General features: G+C 32.5%; 1 protein-coding gene across 2 annotated transcripts in view; it reads left to right on the forward strand.

Annotated features, from left to right (window-relative positions):
• The window catches only part of LOC145323394 (glucoside xylosyltransferase 1-like), a 35,124-nt gene that overhangs the window by 6,948 nt on the left and 7,688 nt on the right, over window positions 1-20,488 (forward strand). For both annotated transcript variants that reach the window (XM_080165816.1, XM_080165817.1), the window contains exons 3-10: window positions 1,739-1,873; window positions 3,604-3,707; window positions 3,891-3,981; window positions 13,232-13,281; window positions 16,193-16,274; window positions 16,685-16,768; window positions 17,259-17,342; window positions 17,918-17,956. In XM_080165816.1, the coding sequence (XP_080021942.1) occupies window positions 1,739-1,873; window positions 3,604-3,707; window positions 3,891-3,981; window positions 13,232-13,281; window positions 16,193-16,274; window positions 16,685-16,768; window positions 17,259-17,342; window positions 17,918-17,956 (669 nt within the window). The remainder of the gene's footprint in view (window positions 1-1,738; window positions 1,874-3,603; window positions 3,708-3,890; window positions 3,982-13,231; window positions 13,282-16,192; window positions 16,275-16,684; window positions 16,769-17,258; window positions 17,343-17,917; window positions 17,957-20,488) is intronic.

Here is a 20,488-nt window from a genome sequence, read left to right on the forward strand (position 1 = left end):
CCCTGAACGCGATGTCACAAGTATTCCTGTATCACCCAACCTTGTATCGTAAGGCCTTGGCCAGGGCCAGGCTCACCCATGCCAAGTCCTGGGACTTTTCAGTGGACTGGGATGCCATTCCTATTGGCCGGGAAGCAGCCGAGGAGATGGTATCCATGAAATCAGCCAATAGTGGGAATGACCGCCCAGGCAGGCCTGGGCCGCACTCTGGAAAGCCCCGCGGCCCCTCGGGAGGCCAGGCTGTCGCCCAGACAGTCAACCTGGTAGCCAGTGCCCCAGCCACTGCCAACACCAATCAGAATGCCCCGTTGCTGACCGGTCCAGCAGCGGCTGCGCCCCATGCCAACCTGACACCCACTGGCGCCGAGCTACGTGCCCAACAAAAGCCAGCCTCTACCTTCTACCCCACGTTGGGGGCCCATCAGCCCTGAACATCACCACTAGGATTCCATTGAATCATTATCTCTTGTACATAATAGCCCCTAATGAGCGGGCCGAAGGCCTCAACCACTGTCGGAAGTCTGGCAGGGAAACCCCCTCCCAGCCTTCCGAGGGGAGAGTTGTGGTATTCGGCAGCCGTGAGCCATGTTCTATGGCAACCCTGACCTTGGTTCGGAGAAGGGCCGAGGGCCCTCCCCCGAGTACTGGGGAAGGGGTCAGCCTGACCCCTCCCTATGCTTTAAAATTAATGATAGATTTTGACAGCCTTATTATGGTTAAGCTGTATTGTTTGGTTCCCCCACCCTTTCCAGGGATGGGAGATCATTATTGCCCAATCTGATTATTGTATATGTATTTATATTGATTCTGCTTTAGGATTATTTATTCCAATCTGTGTATTTATTGTTTGTTGTATATAACTTTAGTAAACCTTAGACCCTGAATAAAGGAACATCTGAATAGACTCTGTTTATTATTTAGTGATTGCTAGAGAAGCGTAGCTTCTCTATAATATATGTGTCCACGTCTGTTCGCACTGCCGTAGTCATTTGAACTCGGGTGTCTGCCATTTAACCTAGGCGGATACCACACTAGAACGATTTCTACATTTTTAAGTTTTCATGATTTTCTCAATTCCTTTTCCTTATAGACAGCTGAAATTTTCAGGGCTTGAATACTTTCATATTCTGCATACTTTTATAAAGTTTTATCGAGATTCACTTATTGATTGGGGTGCAAGTTCGATTCCTAGATTTTTAAGTTTTCTTGATTTTCTTTACTCCTATTCGAGATAGACGGCTGATATTTCGCTACTTTTGTATGCTGTCATCCTTGTTTTATAATAAGATTATAAACACCTGTTGATAATATGTTACTTTAAATTACAATAATCCATACATTTATCAAAAACATTTCAAATGTTTAAATGACTTTAAAATCTTGTTCTAAAAGGGGGGTGCGAAAACATAAGGGGTAAATAAAAAGGGATGACAGGTCTTCCCAATTTCAATTTTAAGGGGGATTTGACAATCCTCTAACGTAGGCCTATATTTCAAAGTCATTTTTTCCATAAGGAAATACTATAAGAGTAAAATTTTATTTTAAGCTGTTCCGGAAGCTTTTTTATAGTGCCTATGCAAATATGGCGTCACGCAATACAAATGACAAATGATAGGCCAATACACAGACCAAATAACCAATTCAGGCCAGCATACATTTCAATTGACCAATGATAGTCCAGTATGACGTCATTTTTAATAGGCACTATAAAAAGCTTCTTTAATTTAAAACTGTTCAGGCACCCATTGAGAGCATAGCATATTACATGAGCGGAGAGGCAGATGCATACAACGAACCAGTTCAATATGAAACTGGAACAGCTGACTATGAAGTGGCAGTTGGCAGCTCCACTGAAGGGCAGCCTAATTTTGAGGTAAATTTTCAAATAATAGTTATTTCTTTCATCGTATTATAAACCGCTTTCCGCGGATATAGAATGTACAATTATAAGATTAAACCCAGTTTTTAGCCCCGGTGTGCCGAAGACACGGGCTAAAAAAACTGGTTTTAATTTTATGATTGTACATTTTTATATTCGTAGAAAGCGGTTTATAATACGATGCTAGACATAGTTTTTTCGTATGGATGATAACCGGTTCCTATCCACCGGATTCGAATGAATACGAGAAATAATTTTCAGTATGACTTCGAAACAGATTAATCTGGTGGATTAGAACCGATTCTCAGCCATACTGAAATATTACGTACAGCATCGTATTATATCCAGTTTTTAGTTTTAGCACGTGCCTTCTCGGGACTAATAAAACTGGGTTTAATCCTATAATTGTACATGTTTATGTTAACAATAGAAATAGGAGAGAAGAACTATATTGTGAACCCCTTTTTCGTAAATCTGACAAAGGAACTCCTACAGCTGACAAAAAACTTAAAAATTTTTCGAGTATATAATTTCTAGAAAGCTAACTTTATATTAAGGAATTCAACAATTCATAGCTAACTTATTAAAGGATTTGTAATATGCTTTACACTACACTAGAAAATAAATTTTAACACGATATAATTTACGTGAGAAAAGCTTTATCTTAAGAAATGCGACTATTTACAGCTGACTCTTTATATGAACAAAATAAAAAAAATATGCCCTTTCTTCTTACGCATATGTGTACAGTGTATACACAGTACAATGCTAGGTCCTGTTGAAAACGTAACGAACGTACTGTTGTATTGCTATTTGTTGTTATTTTATTTTTATATAATTTATTTTGAGGTAAACATGAAACAAACTATGAATTTAAGTATTTTAAATGTTTATAATAGATACGAATTACGAATTAAAGATTATAAATCATGTACATTTGAAGTCCGAGATATTATTTTTTGTTTTAATAGAAACTCAAGAAAAAAATATGATTTTATTAACTTAAATTTATAAAAGGATTTTTATTAGTTTACAACGATTGCAATAGATGAAGCATATTTATTATTAATGCACAGATAAAACATTGATGTGAAACAACAATATGAAGGCAGTACTTCATGTGATGGACTTGATTCGAGTAAAAGTTGAAAGAACAGCTCTAATTAACTCTAATGAAAAAAACTAGAAAACTTCAGTTTAATTTAACCAATGAGATTTCATGTATGCTCCGATGCAATTCATTTATTGGCTCAATCAGACACTACCTCTCTTTCTTAGTACCTTTATTATGTTAACACTTGTAAAGTGCCAGAACTAAATAATCAGAATATAAAATATAAATTCATAAAACTCGAAAAAAAATTGTAAGTTAATTAGTTAATCAACTGCTGAAATAGAGATAATGTTTAAGACATTCTTACATTTTAGAACTTGATTATAAAATTGTACTTTGTTGTACTAAGAATCATAATTCCCAAAATCAGATCAAACGGATAATTATATCACATAAAATTTGTTGTTAAAAAGTTAACGTGCTGACATTCTGGTAACTATTATAGAGTTGCTACTCTTCTAAATTGTACCTAACTACTACAGGAATCCCTATACAAAGTTTGATATCGATAGGACAATTCGACCATGCCTAAATTAACGACAAATTCTATCCATAAATAAAGAAAAGCTTCTATTTGAAATAAAATCTAATAATTTAATAAATTCACTAGGAGGAGTTGCAATTGGATGAGAACTGGAGGGAAAACTTGTATGGACCTGAACATTTTAATTCATCTGAACTGCTACATATTGTAATTGTAGCCTGTGGCTCTTTGTAAGTTCATATTTTCAAAAATAATTATTTATATTTTTAACAGTATTTCTATCTATGAAACTTCTAGATGATTCTTTTGATTATTTACAATTTTTTGGGGGATGTTAAACTTTTCCAAAGATTTTTGGTGTGAACCTCCACCCCCTTTGGACGCCCTTGATAATTGTCAACTTTTGATTTTAGTGAAAACCGGCGGAATTCCATGCTGACAGGTGCGAAGAGACAGTTCGAACAATCCAAGGCTTTAATCAACTCTGCACTTATTTTAACAAAAGTAAGTAACTATAAACTTTTGATTTTTTTGTATTCTTCCAAACTCAAAAAAATATTCTGCACGTCCCTATAAAATTTTTTCTTGTGTAGTATCTAGTCTCGCCAGACATATGTCTACTTGAAATCTATTCAATATATCTTTGACGATGGAAATTTGAAACTCACGGGTCAATATTTCTTTAATATTCCCCCTATTTTCGAACTGTCCAAAGTCGTTTATAATAATTAGGGAAAGGGTTGAATTTGGACATGAAACATAAATATTAAAATCTTTTCTAAATTTTTACGATCCTGAAAGTTAATATTTACTGATATTTTCCAATAAATTTTGTCGTTCCGTCAAAATTTGGAAAAATAGCCAATATGGCTGTCTAGAAAGAACACGAAACCTCTACACCTAATATTTTCTCAGTGTTTTTTTTTACTTTTTATACAATTTTTTTTTAAAAATTAAATATTGATGAGTTTTTTATTTTTATAGAATGAATTATAAAAAAAATAATATTGGTTGATTGGTTTTTGTGATATCAGAACCATATTTTGTATCATTGTTGGGGATGTACATCAATTTATTGGCTATTGTCTTATCTCTTAAGATCCCTGATTTTTCTTACTTTTAATTTTTATTGCAAGATATTTTGACTTTTAGACTGACATAACCTAAAACATAAAAAGGGAGGCGGAAAAATTAATATCCAGGGAGGGAGGGGACAATGAGCTGTTGATCACACTATTCCTATGTTCAACCCCTTCCTTTCTTTCCCCCCACCCCCCATTAATTATTTATGATGATGATAATCCCATTTTATGGGGGGGGGGGGAAATGTATGACATGTATATACTCAGTCATGGAAAATTTTAGAAAGGATTACAAGATCCATAAAAGCGAAGCACTGATACAGTAGGACAAACGGATATTAACACTTGTATAGTGTCAGAAGAGTCGAAGCAAAATTGTAAGTCAATTTGTTAAAAAACTGCTTGATATCTCAAACATGCCTAAATTAACAAAAAAAGCTATCCATTTGTGACGGATGGAAGGACCAACCCTAATTATAGAAAAGCCTCGCCTTTAAAATGTCTAAGCTATGATGAACATAAGCCTCCCCCCTCCCCCCCCCCCAAAAAAAAAAACAAACAAACCTAATAATAGACTTCAGATGGACAACTCATATCATATTACCTTAGATGGGGGGGGAAGGGGTTGGAGGGGCTGTAGTCCTGTATTCTTTATATGAGATCTAAAGGGATAAGACAATGGCAGATAAATTGATTCACATCCCCAATGATCATACACAACCCCTTCTGTAAATTACAATTTTTAAAGTTTAATAATTATAAGTTTAACACATAATACATCTTAAGACAAAGATAATAAAAAAAACATGTATAGAGTCATGAAAAATTAAAAGTATATTTCTGTTTTCAATATCTATTAAAATGTTTAAGTTTTTAACCATGCATAATATTAGTAATGTTATAAGCGAAGCATCTCCCTAATCAAGTCCTAAAAATCTTATATGTCCTTATATCTATTTATATTCTGCCCTCAGTTCTAACACTCTACAACTTACAAGTAATTATAAAGTTTATTTGTCCTACCATTACAGAGGTTCGCTTTGATATATGTTGTCATTCTTGTATTAGTTCTAATTTTTCTAAATGTTAGCGCCTCTTCTTATTGTAGAAACTAGAAATCTTTCTCATTTGTATTTTGAAGCTAGGGAAATCAGAAAATTGCTTCAAAACATCCCAAGACCTAAACAATAAATTGAATTTTGATTGGTTGATTCATTTAATTTAGTGTCAAAATGTTTTAAACACCAATTGTAATCTACATTTGCCTATTGTAGAAAAGGATATATACGTGGATATTATGACAAGGGAGAAATAGTGGTCTATTTAGATTGCTAACAGTGAACTCCCTTGGTGGTTAGTTCGATAATTCATTAGGAGGGGAGGGGATGGGGTAGGGAAGGGAAGGGGAAGGGAGAAATCATTACTTAGACTGCTGCGTAATTGCAACCTAAATTCAAATTAAAAAGCTGAAATGTTATATGAGTCATTATAAAAGGCTTGAAACAAGAAGGACGTGTCTATCACCCTAAAAATTAATCTGTTATGGGCTTTATGGACAAACAAAATTATATATAGAAACAAGGATGACAACATCCACAAAAGCGAAGCACTGAAAGTGTAGGACAAACGGACATTAACACTGATATAGTGTCAGAACTGAATAATCAGAGTATAAATGTATAAGAGTAAAAGCAAAATTGTAATTAAATTTGTTGAAAAACTGTTTGATACAGGATAATGTTTATAGACATACTCAGATTTTTAGGAGGACCTCATTATAGTGTTGTTTCTCTTATAATATTGTACTTTGTTGTCCCAGGAATCATTATACCAAAAATCAGATCAATCGTATAATTAAATCACATTTGTTGTTAAAAAGTAGAAGAATTAACATGTTTGAAATGGACGTACTTACATTCTGGTAATGATTATAGAGTTTCTCAATCTTAACTAACTACTACAGAAATCACCATGCAAGAAATATATAGGACAATTCTAACATGCCTAAATTAACGGAAAAAGCTATCTGTCTCGGACAAATGGACCGATTCTAATTATAGAAAAGCTTCGCTTTTAAAAATCAACTGATGTTTAACATTATATTAAATTATATGAAAATAATTTTGTCTTTAAAGAAAATGAACAATAATAGTTATTTCTCGTATCGTATTATAAACGGCTTTCCGCGGTTATAGAATGTACAATTATAAGATTAAAACTCGGGGCTAGTTTTAATCTTATGATTGTACATTTCTATATTCGTAGAAAACTGGATATAATACGATGCTAGACATAGTTTTTTCGTATGGATGAGAACCGGTTCCTATCCACCGGATTCGAATGAATACAAGAAATTATATTAAACTAACTAAGAAGCATGGAAAAATAATCATGGTGATAACTTTAGTAGTTAGGTACGATTTAGAAAGCGTAGCAACTCTATAATCATTACCAAAATGTCCGTACGTCCATTTTAACCATGTTGATTTTTTACTTTTTTAACAACAAATTTTTATGTGATCTAATCATCTGATTGATCTGATTTTTGGTATTTTGATTTCTGATTTTGATTAATGAAAAAAGCTATCCATCTCAGACGTACGGACGGACGGACGTACGGTTCAACCCTAATTATAGAAAAGCTTCGCTTTTAAAAATTTAAACTTATAAAATCATTAGATTAATTTAATATCCCTCCCATATTTCTTTACTAATACAACAACAGGAAGTTGAGGTTTTGATATGAGCAAGGGGTCCAACCTTACTTTTTATAAAGCAGGGCTTTTCTATACTTAGGGTCGGTAGGTCTGTCCTTTTAACATTATTCTGTATTTAACAGTTTTACAAAAAAAATAACGTATAATTTTGTCAAAAATAATCCAAAAATATTATGCTTAATTTGTTCTGACACTCTACAAAAGTTAATATCAGTCATTCCATTTTAGAGCTTCGCTTTTATGGATGTTGTTATCCTTGTAATTTTCTCAAAGTAGATAGTGTAAAAAGTAATGATAAATAATTGGAGGGGGGGGGAGCAGTATTTTTAATTATCCTATTATATAAAGTAGTAAGCGTTTTTGTCTGTCCCGAAGGATCTCGCTAACCGCTGAACCGGTATTGTTCTCTTTTACAGTAAAGCTTCTTACAGGTCCTGGGAAGGTTTTAAACTTCCCCCCCAAAATATTATTTTTTTACTCTTTCAAAACTTAATATTAAAATGGGATGAGGTCGACTTTTTCCCCTTCTACCTTAAGTACCCCTAGAGGCTTCTAGGGGCGTAACCGCTAGTATATGTATATTGTAAAACTACAAAAACATGTGTTAGGTGTGATTGGGAGAAGGTTGGAACTTGCCCTGATTAGTTCTGCTTACAAAATATCACATAGGTTTTGGGGGTTGTTGATGGTGTCCCCCCCCCCCCCCCACACAATACAAATAGCCTATAACCACCACAGGACCAGTAGGTATATTCCCTGAAGAGTAGAATCCAGCAGTTACAAAGATCTTAAGGGACAGACAGACAGACATCATTCTACTTTGTATTGTAGATTGTGGGGGAGGAAAACTTTTACTTTTATTTATTATCCCTTCATTCTTCTGGGTTAGACTTAGGAGTTGACTTTCCAAACTTTCGAAGCTACTCTATATTTTGAAATGTCCTTCTGTCTTTCTATTTTTGGTGTTTATGGTCGGAATATCAAAATAAGCATAATTTAAATGTACATGTGTACATCTAAATCACATTAAATGACCCGTGTATACATGTCATTCCCCCCCCCCCCCCCCCCCCCAAATAGACGTCATATTGTAATTTGATAATTATAACATGACCTCCCCTCCCCTCCCCCATCCTTTCATGCAATAATAAAAACAAGGTTGACTAGATCCAAAATCATTGATAGAAATACATACAACAAGATTATTTGTGTATTGTAGTTTAAGTTATTTAATCTAGAGAGTGACATATTCATAGAAGGTAATTTTGTGTATCATTGTTGAGGATGTACATCAATTTATTGGCCATTGTCTTATCTCTTAAGAACCCTGATTTTTCTTAATATTGATTGCAAGATATTTTGACTTTTAGACTGACCTAACCTAGTTATAGAGCAGCTGTGCCACTAAAAAAGGGGAAAACAATTAGTGAGCAAAACTTAAAAGGATTTTGTTTCTTGTAACTAAAATTTGTTAGGGGAAGGAGGGGAAACTTTCTAACTTACTAGTAGCTTCGTCCCATGTTCCTAGGGATATCTTATATTTTATAGAGAAACTAGCTTAAAACCTGACCATTGATATTATTTATCTTCTCAATATTTCAACTACATACTACTTAACTTTTTAATAGCAAAGCTATTCTACAATTCTATAATGTATAACTCCTAACATTCGTCTATAAAAAGGTTACTATTAAAGATTTATGTCGGATTTTTTTACGAAGATTTTCATCAAATATACTTTTCAAAGTTCAAAGAGATAGGGGACAATGGGATGTTTATTACACTAATCCCAAAAGTTTTATAATATTTTCTTATTTGATGGCTTAACAACATGTTACTTGTAAGTGCAGCGCTGCATCTACAAGTTACATGATCCGAATTTTTCAATAGGAAGACAATATCATTAATGATCAGTCTACAATTTTCTGGTCTGAATTATTGCTCTATCCCTGTATCTTAGGAATGCAATCTTAGCATTTCTTGGGGGGGGGGGGGGGAGGAGTTAAATAAACACTCACTCTCTCTCACTTCATACATCCCCCCCCCCCTAATAATTCTTCCTATAGAACATGATGATTTTACTTTTTGCCAAATTTTTTATTTGTGAAATGATAACTAAAATAGACATGTTACAATTATACTATCGATTTTAAACTTTACATGATGATTCCAATAATAGTTAGGTATAATTTATGAAGTGTAGCAACTCTATAATCATTACCAGAATCACATCCATTTAAAAACATGCTGGTTCCTTTTCAAAAATTCAAACAATGTTCAATATTATAAGCGAAGCATCTGTATAATCAAGTGTTTTCTTTCTTTATCTTTTATATTCATTTTATCTCTTTTTCTCTTTTGTTGGTTCTTTTCGTTAATTTAGGCATGTTAGAATTGTCCTAATGATTTCAAACTGTGCATGATGATTCCTATGACAGTTAGGTACAATTTAGAAAGCATAGCAACACTATAATCGTTACCAGAAAGTCCGTATATCCATTTAAAACATGCTGATTTTCTTGACACTTTGACAAAACAATTTTGTATGACATAATTATCTTATTCATCTGATTTTTTAAATAATGATTCTTAGTACAACAAGGTAAAGTATTATAATCAAATCCTAAAATTGAAAGTAAATATTAGAGAAAGGGAACAATGGGCTATTTATATCACATGTCCCCAAAGTTTTATAAAAAGCATTTTCTTATTTGTTGGCTTAACAACTTTGGGGACTTTTCCTGAATTTTAATTGGTTGGGATGTACATGAATTTAACAGCCATTGTCTTATCCTTTTAGATCCCTTCCTAACCTAAAAGTATAAAAGTCTGGGACTATAAATTAATAACTGAAATATCTTTAAAATGATGTTTCTTAGTTAGGGAAATTGATGGGTGCTTTCACACAAAGTACCTGTTAAGCACAAATACACCCCCCCATCCTCCTTTACTTATCATTTCTATAAATATGAATAAGGACCTAAAGAAATTAACAAACAGACATGGGGGTTTATCATTAATACACTTTCAGTGATAAATCTATTTATATAAATCAGGGATCAGAAGGAATATGACGATGGCCTTTAAATTAACACACATCCCTAATGTAGATCACAGTTAGTGGTTGAAACGTTTTGACACAACTAAATGAACCAATCAAAATTCCCAAAGTTGTTAAGCCAACGAATAAGAAATTTAAAACCCTAGAGACTAGTGTAATAAACAGCCCAATGTCCACTTCCTCCCTGCCAAATATTTATTTGAAATTGCCGTGGTTAAAACGGTCATGAGTGTATCTTAACGGTCATTGGAATGTGTGTTAATCCCCGCCCCATATTAAAACGGACATTAATCTCCGCCCATTTATTTCCTAAAAAACGAAACGGTCAGGTATTAATCTCTATTAGAATACGGTCATAGACTATTGTCTCCGCCCATTTATTTTTATTTAATGGTTATGAGTTAATCTGTACTTGATTTTTAAAAATTGGGGTTAAACTACCCTCCCCCCCCCCTTTCTACAATCAAACCAGGAGAGGTTAAAAGCCTGCCCAGGATTTATATAATACATAATTATTTTAATAGAGATTTTGAACATTGTTGTCATAGGAATCAATATTCCAAAATTCAGATGAATATCACACAAAAAAATGTTGCAAAAAAAACGTTAAAAATCACCCTATTTTAAATGGACATTCGGATTTTCATAGAGTTGCTATGCTTTCTAAATCGTACCTAACTGTTATTGGAATCATCATGCAAAGTTTGAAAACAATAGAACAATTCTAACCCATCCAAATTACAAACTGATGACGGTGCAGACAGAATTAGAAAAAAATCTTGTCTAAAAAAAGGTTTTCAAGAAAGAAATTTAAACAGTATAATGTAATAATGGAGCATGTATGAGATCTAAAGGGATATGACAATGGCAGATATATTGATGTACAACCCCAAAGATGATACACAAAATTACCCCTTCTGTAGATTACAATTGGTGGTTGAAACGTTAAGACACTTATTGAACTAACCAACCATTATTCTTCAAAAGTCCCCAAAGTTGTTCGACAAAAAAACTTTGTGGACAAGTGTAATAAACAGCCCAATGTCGTCTCCCTCCCTGGTATAATATAATAAGGGAAGATGTATGTAGCCTTGATGTGCATAGGTCTTACAAGTTTTCACCAAAAATTTTAGCTTTCCATTTTAAATAGTAGTCAGGAAATTTATGTTTCCCCTTAGCCATACAGATGGACAGACGCACTAAGTTATTTCTAGAGTAGCTTTGCTAAAAAAAATATAACATTAAATGATATTTAAAGATTTTTTCATAACAAATTGTTATAATTTAACGAGGGCTCTAAAGGGATAAGATAATGGCAGATATATTGATGTACAACCCCAAAGATGATACACAAAATTACCCCTTCTATAGATTACAATTAGTAGTTGAAACGTTAGGACACTTATTGAACTAACCAATCATTATTCTTTGAAAGTCCCCAAAGTTTTATTTAGCGCCTATATGAATGCTCATCTCTCATTGGTTAATTTGTTTACCGCTGAAATTTTCTATTGGTTAATATAGTTTAGTGTGAGTGAGTTTCTCCGTCAAAAGTTATGCTAACTCTCTCTCTCTATCTCTCTCTCTCTCTCTCTGACTCTCTCTTTCTCTTATTATCTCTCTCTCTCTCTGTCTGTCTCTTTCTCTCTGACTCTCTCTCTATCTCTCTCTGTCTGTCTCTTTCTCTCTCTCTCTCTTACTCTCTCTCTTACTCTCTCTCTCTCTGAATCTATCTTTCTCTTATTCTCTCTCTATCTCTCTCTCTCTCTCTCTCTTTCTCTCTTTATGTTATTCTCTCTCTCTCTCTCTCTCTCTCTCTCTCTCTCTCTCTCTCTCTCTCTCTCTTTCTCTCTCTCTCTCTCTTTCTTTCTCTCTCTTTCTCTCATTCTCTCTCTTTCTCTCTTTCTCTGACTCTCTCTTTCTCTCTCTCTCTCTCTCGTTCTCTCTCATATTCTCTCTTTCTCTCTCTCTCTCTTAATTGCTTAACTACTCAATATTAAATTGTTAGGGAAGCTAAGTATTGTTGTATGGACAGGTTTCAGGCTATTTCTTTTTATTCGATTCTATCTATCTATGGGTTTATCTATCTATCTAAAAAGAACCTAAAAGTCATATTTAGTAAATTTTATTTCGGAATTGTTTAACGAACATACTTAATTTAAGATTGCGTGATTTATTTCGAAATAGAAATATAAAACGTAAAAATTTATTATTTTTCAAAATCTTCTATTTATTTACGAAGTACTTCGTAAATAAATATTAAGAAATTTGAATATTTAGAAAAATAGAAATAGGGATATATTTTTGAACGAACGGAGAGGGGAATAAATATCCTATTTTTGAAATAGAATTCTTGCACACGTAAATTAATATTCCCCAATTTCAATATTTTCATATCTCTAAATTCCCTTCCAAATTTTCTCGAAATACGATACGTTTAGGGTTTAGAATACTTAATATTTTAAATATCTAGTAGACACATCATTGGGTCTCGCTATCTAAAAATCCTCAAAAAAGGAATATAATAATATATTGACTACGCAAGATAGTGAGCTAGAGGACATTGGACTGTTAATTATAGTACTACCCAAAGTCTTATAACCACATTATCTTATTAGTGGATTCAAATTTTTTGGGTACTGTTACTGAATATGGTTGGTTAATTCAAAATCTGCAGTGTCTAAATGTTTCAACCAATATTTTAACTCTACAGAAGGGGTATTTTCATTTGGAATATATATAAATTTATCCTTCATTTTCTTATTTCTTGATAACCCTGTAATTTATAGAAAATGTTGAAAAAAGTGAGAAAGGTGGTCGCACATTTTGCTTAAGTCTAAAATGCAAAAACTATAAAGTACAAAATAAATAATCTAATTCTAAAATGATTTAAGGAGAAGCTACAATTCCACATAGTGGTTGATGCTGATGATTTATATCTAAGGTAGGAAATTTAATTGTATGTATGTGTGTATTTCATCAATTTAACTATCGATATACAATTTATGATAATAATATAGGATAAGGTATGAATAGTTTATGGTACAAGGATAGTAGAGCTTAGTACACCTCTTTTAGTACATGGCAATACTGGTAGAGGTTTTACTATTAACTCGATTATGATCTGAATTTAGGGGTGAAACCCCCCGGAGATATGATTGCAAAATTGATTGCTGGTGGTTATTATGTAGTTATATTGTAGTTATAAATGTAGTTATCTTGTAGTTATAAATGTAGTTACCTTGTAGTTATATATGTAGTTATTATTGTAGTTCTAATGAAATTTTGTAAGTAAAACAATTGTAGAAATAATGGATGTCATTTAAGAGTTCTAAAATGTATAAAATATGCTCATTTGTGTGTTTAGAAGAAAATTATGCTGATTGTATCATAAATAAAAAAATTTTATTGTGATATTTAGAAGGAAGCTACTCTATATTTAGATGTCTAAATTGTTTGAAGCTGTGATTTATTAGAATGGAGTGTGGTGGCCGTTTAGGATACGGAAATTTGGTTTGGAGAAGTTAACATTGCTGACATTTTTGTTAAATCATCTATACAATATTGACATTCCTGAAAGTTTAGGTTAAAGGGACTGTGAACGTAAATTTTTCTCATCTTAATATCAAACCTTAACATTATCTCATTCATAATATCTCACAGATAGAGCAAAACGCGCTTTTGTTTGCTTAAAAAACGACTTTTTCCGACGATTTTTATAAGGTAAAGGGAAAGGAAGAAATTCTCCGTATTATATAAAATGTGCATTAAATTGCTTTTTTCTCCCATTATAGCTAAAATTAAACTTTTTCACATAGTTCTTGACTTTTCCTAACGGTTAAGCTGACTTTTAACATAATCCTTGCTTTAAACCAATGTATAGTTACTTAGAAATTGATAAAATAAGCAATATTTTTTATTGAAAACCAAATACAATAACAAAGCTATAAACAGGTTTTTTATTAGTATCCAATTAACTTAAGATGGCCCATCTCTCGCCCACCTTTAATTACAAATTTGTAAATAATAAAGACGCAATATTTCTTTATAAACAGTCTGATAAAAGTGTAAACTAATTCTCCAAAGTGGGTTATTTATTGTCCAACACAATAAAAAAGGATATTATTATTTTAAATAACCTATGAGATTCAACCCTTTGTAGACAGTAAGGTATTTTTTTGTCAATAATACAAATTTAAAATAGGTCTTTATTACGTAATTACAACGTTATAAAAAAACTAATTGGCAATTTTATATCATAAAATAAATCCTTAACAGTAAGTAAATTGTTTCAACTATATATGACAAGTTAAATATCCCTACAAACATTAGAAGAAACAAAAACGTTCAGATTTTCCCAGTGTTTTCCTTTTTCCCTCCCAAAATACCATAAAATCAAGGCATTATTCCTGGATATTTTTGTTAATAGGACGTTTTTGGTTGATCAGTGTAGTGAAATGTGCTTAGAAAATGTTAAAATTTGATAATCAGATGAGAAATTTTTACGTTCACACTCCCTTTAATATATGTAGTCATAAATAGATAAATGCCCTTGCCCCTCATTCAATAAGCATAATCTAAAGACTTTTTTTTGGGAGACCTTTATAATAGAAAATGCTAACCCCACTACTTAGCTAGCAAAATTCTGATACTAGGCCATTGTTGTCACGTTTGTTACAGAAATGAATAATGTAAGTATAATTTTATGACTAATGTCTAGCAGATTAAGAATTGAACGTGGTGGCCGATTAGGATACATTATTTTAGGTTTGCAGTTGATGTTGGTGACATTTGCTGTTAAATCTACTTAATAAAAAACACCTCTGAAAATTTAAATTATTATATGTAGTCAATATAGATTCATGCCCCACCCCATTAAGCATAAATCTAAGGACTAATTTTTTGGAGACCTACATAAAACCAAGAAAAATGCTAACCCACACAATTAATTACAGGAATATTATAAGGATTCCCTGTAAAACACAAAGTAATGGGTCGCAACTGATGATAGTACCATTTAATGACGTCATACTGGCCTACCATTGGTCAATTTGAATATATAATACCTATCATTGATCGTTTGTATTGTGTGGCATCATTATTCACTGTCATCAGTTTCTCATGGTTCCAGTGGTTTTATGTAATTTTAATCGGGTATAGACCCTTTCGTAACATCACACCTTAAAGGGCGATTCTTCGTATTTTTCACAGTATCTTTTCTCCTATTTCTAGCCCCTGCGGGGGGCTCTAAGCCTGTGGGGCAATCACCTAACCCAATATAACCTAACCTAACCTAAAATAACCTATAAAAAGCCATTTTAAAAATACGACGAATACGAAAAGGACTATTCCCAATTAAACTACCTTTGTCTGAAGATTCTAACTGTGTATGGTGAGATGATGATCCTGTTTTGGACCAAGACAATAACAATTTATATTGCGCATCTGACATAGCACTTTTGATGTCTCCAATATTATGGGGAATAAGACTGAGATTCAAACCCATTACCTACCCGACAACGAGCGGATACGTCAATATCTACCAACTATTGTCTAACAACTATTTATAATAGTTATTTATCGCATCGTATTAAAGACAGCTTTCCACAGAAAATTAAAAATTATAAAATTAAAACCAGTTTTTGTTAGCCCTGATCGTCCGAAGGCCCAGACTAACAAAAATGGCATCAATTTTATGATTTTTATTTTAATATTTGCAGAATATTGTCAGTAATATAATGCTATACATGATTTTTTAGAATGACTTAGAACCGGTTTTAATACAGCGGATATGGGTTTCGAAGCCATACTTGAAAAATGTTTCAATACCAATCTAAATTGATTTATATATTTAGCCTGGAGCAGTATGTCAGTACTATGGCAGATGAGTATAGAAGCAAAATATTAATTACTAAACACATGGTTTGGTATCCACAAGTAAGTTTCATTTATTCAACACCTGACAGACAATCAATCCTATTCGCACATGTTCCGAAAATAAATCTAAAAATATAGATGTTTAATCTAGATCCGCATGTTGGTGACCTTTTTCGGCTGTTAACAAATTGCTTTCCGCTCTTGTGTAGCGACTTGGCTGTATTTTTATTCTCGACGCTATTGGTTAATTTTCAAAGAACCAATTGAAAGTCGGCACTGGGTCCTTGGGAAGCGGACATACAGTTATTCAATCCTTTCCTTCTTTATTGTTTTACTCTAATGTCCAGACTTTAGTAAAAAAACTGGATATAATACGATGCTGGACATAGTTTTTTCGTATGGATGAGAACCGGTTCCTATCCACCAGATTCGAATGAATACGAGAAAATATCTTATTATTATTCTTTTAGGACAGAGAAAATTTGAAAAGTTTATTTCGCAGATGCGCTACAGAGCTTATATTTCTTCCACTCATGTTTCCAGATGTTAATCAGGTAAGGTCAGGGCTAGCTATTCTAACCAACAATTCTTCAAAAAAAAATCACGAAACCTTATCTGGTATCTAGTTATATATTTTGTTTTTGTCATGTAACTAAAGATGGGTGGCGTGGGAAAGAAGGGGAGGAAAAGGGGAAGGGGTTGTGGGGAAATTTTGCTTTAGAGTTGTTTATCAGAATATCATTCCCTTGTCCCTGGGGGCAAGGTTATGTCAATGGAAGACGCGTGACCGTGGCTAAAGTAAACACGTAGCGCATCCGCTCGTCGTCGGGGAGGTGATAGGTTCGAATCTCTGCATAAATATGTTTCCTACAACTGCTATGTCAGAGGCGCGACATGAATATTTAGAGTAGGGGAAATGCCTTGGCCCAGAAACAGGCACAACTCATTACCATGCAGACTTAGAACTTCTTAGACAAAGGTCGTGCTATAAAATTTAGTATGCTACTTAAGTTAATTAATAGGTAATACTTGTTCTTATTTCAGATTGTGTATATAGACACAGATGCAGTATTTTTACGCCCACCAGAACACATTTTTCAACATTTTCATCATTTTAACAAAGACCAGGTGATAATACATCCCCAATGATGTTTATTAAAGTACCCCTTCTATAGATTAAAACATTGGTTTAGTTTGGACATTGCTAGTTTGGAACCAACCAATCAAAATTCAATAAAAGTACCCAAAGTTTTTGAATAAGATGATGTGGTTATAAAACCCTGGGTTTTTATTGTGAAATACAGTCTAATGTCCAGTTTTTCACTCTCTCGTTGCATTAATGAGAAAATATACTTTTTTTTATACAAATAACCCATACACATATTCCAAAAAGGTAGGTTTATCTATTAATTATGTTGAACTATCTTATTAGATAGGCACACCAAAATTTCATATTATTCTATATCATGCTTTGCGCGTTCCAAAAAGCATATGTTCCCTAACAACTGCCTAATAGTAACGATGGGTTTTCTAAACATTTCCATTAAATTTTATGAATCTAAAAATTATATCTTAAAAAGTCAAAAGAATAAGACTATTTTAAAAATTTGCACCTTTACCTTTAATGTTCGAAGTTTGGTATATTTTATTTTTTTTTAAAGTTTTCTTAATTGTGATATTTATGTAGTGTTTCTTATATTTAGTTTATCTCACTGACAGAAGTTGGATGGCAGTATATGACCAAGGAATCATCATTAGGATTGCATTTTTATCAGCAAATCTACTCTAAAAGAAAACTGTTGATTTTGCCTGTAACACTAACTTGACTTTTATATTAAAGGGAGTGTGAACGTAAAAATTTCTCATCTGATTATCAAATCTTAACATTTACTAAGCACATTTCACTACACTGATCAACCAAAAATGTCCTATTCACAAAAATATCCAGAAATAATGCCTTGATTTTATGGTATTTTGAGAGGGAAAAAGGAAAAAACAGGGAAAATCTGAACGTTTTTGTTTCTTATAATGTTTGTAGGGATATTTAACTTGTCATATATAGTTGAAACAATTTACTTTCTGTTAAGGATTTATTTTATGCTATAAAATTGCCAATTCGTTTTTTTATAACGTAGTAATTAGGTAATAAAGACATATTTTAAATTCGTATTATTGACAAAAAAATACCTTACTGTCTACAAAGGGTTGAATCTCATAGGTTATATAAAATAATAATATCCTTTTTTATTGTGTTGAACAATAAATAACCCACTTTGGAGAATTAGTTTACACTTTTATCAGACTGTTTATAAAGAAATATTGCGTCTTTATTATTTACAAATTTGTAATTAAAGGTGGGCGAGAGATGGGCTATTTAAAGTTAATTGGATACTAATAAAAAACCTGTTTCTGGCTTTGTTATTGTATTTGGTTTTCAATAAAAAAATATTGCTTATTTTATCAATTTCTAAGTAACTATACATTGGATTAAAGCAAGGATTATGTTAAAAGTCAGCTTAACTGTTAGGAAAAATCTAGAACTATGTGAAAAAGTTTAATTTTAGCTATAATGGGAGAAAAAAGCAATTTAATGCACATTTTATATAATACGGTAAATTTCTTCCTTTCCCCGTACCTTATAAAAATCGTCGGAAAAAGCCGTTTTTTAAGCAAACAAAAGCGCGTTTTGCTCTATCTGTGAGATATTATGAATGAGATAATGTTAATATTTGATATTAAGATGAGAAAAATTTACGTTCACAGTCCCTTTAACCTATCTTTATACAATGCACACTGATCTGAAAACGCAGTTTTGGGTCAACAATTCGTTTTTAGCCGTCTTTTGGCCGATTTTAATGCCCAATACAGCAAATTAGGGGTTTTATGGGTCAGGGAGTCCATTTATGAAAAAAAAAATACATGACCTCGAAGGTCAAAGACCATTAAAATGACCTTTAAAGTCTGATTTTTGCCGTTCCCGAGGTTTTATTGGACATTTAGGGCGGGAAGGAGTTGTCAAATCAAGAAGACTCTGAAATACTTTTTTGTAGACAATTGCATTGGCTAAATATCATGTGAAGTAAAAATTTTTGTAAGTATAACCAGTTTTTCACCATCTGCAAATTTCAAATTTGCGCGTTTTTAATTTTTAATATCTTGATTATTTTATCTAAATTTTCTTGATTTTATCCATTTAGAAAATATTTTAAATCATTGTTATTTCATCTTACTAGAGGCTAATAAAATTATGGCATATTTTTATAGGGATGCATTTGTTTGTGTGTTTGAATGTGTGTGTGTATTCTTGTTTCTCCTCACTCTACGCTACGAAATAACAAGGCGCGAATGCATACACACACACACGAAGAAACATAAAGAGTAGGCTGAAAGAATAATATCAATTATATGAATATAAAACAATAAAATTGACATTTAAAAATTTATTTTAACTAACCTACATGAAATATAACAGATTTTTATACTATTTAGCTATTTCGTATGTTTTCATTTTGTTTATTTGATATTACTCCGCAAAAATAGATCCTTCCCCCCTCTACGTGCGTCGGAATAATTCTAAATTACAACATCGATGAAATTTAATCGATCTATTAGTTTTTAAGATAATGCAAAAAACGAACAAAACCGGATGCCATATATATCGTGAAATATGAAGCTAATTGCAATACCAACAAATTCTCTTTAATAAACATGCAAAAAGCTCAGAGAGTACTCAATAAGAAAATTTTGCCAAACTTACCCTTATCTTAAAAACTAAGAAAAAAAAACACTTTTTTGCATTTTGTACCATTTTTTGTGTTATAAATAATTTTTGAACTTATATAGGACTTATTTTAGTTGGACAATTTCCAACATGCGGATATTTGATTTTATCAGATTTAAGCAAGTATAGCCAATTTAACAATGTCAATAATACGTTCTTAGATTTTAGAGTTCTGCAGCTTTGGCCCCAAATTATTTCAAAAAACATATTATCAACATGGGTTGATATTTAAAATATAGGTGGCCCAGGATGTCTTTGAAGGCTGGCAGGTCAACTTTTGTCTAAATTGATGGGTAGGAAAAATTGAATTGTTGACCCCTCCGGACCAGTGTGCAATGGGAAGTGATCTAAAGGGATAAAATTGATGTACATCCCCAAAAATATTTCACAAAATTACCCCTTCTGTAGATTAAAATTCGCTAAAGTCCCCAAAGTTATTAAGTTCACGAAAAAGAAAACGTTATCATAAAAATTTGGGGACTAGTGTAATAAA

Source organism: Acartia tonsa, chromosome 6 (assembly GCF_053477335.1).
Source record: "Acartia tonsa isolate MP-2025a chromosome 6, ASM5347733v1, whole genome shotgun sequence".
In the NCBI taxonomy this organism is placed as follows: Eukaryota; Metazoa; Arthropoda; class Copepoda; order Calanoida; family Acartiidae; genus Acartia; species Acartia tonsa.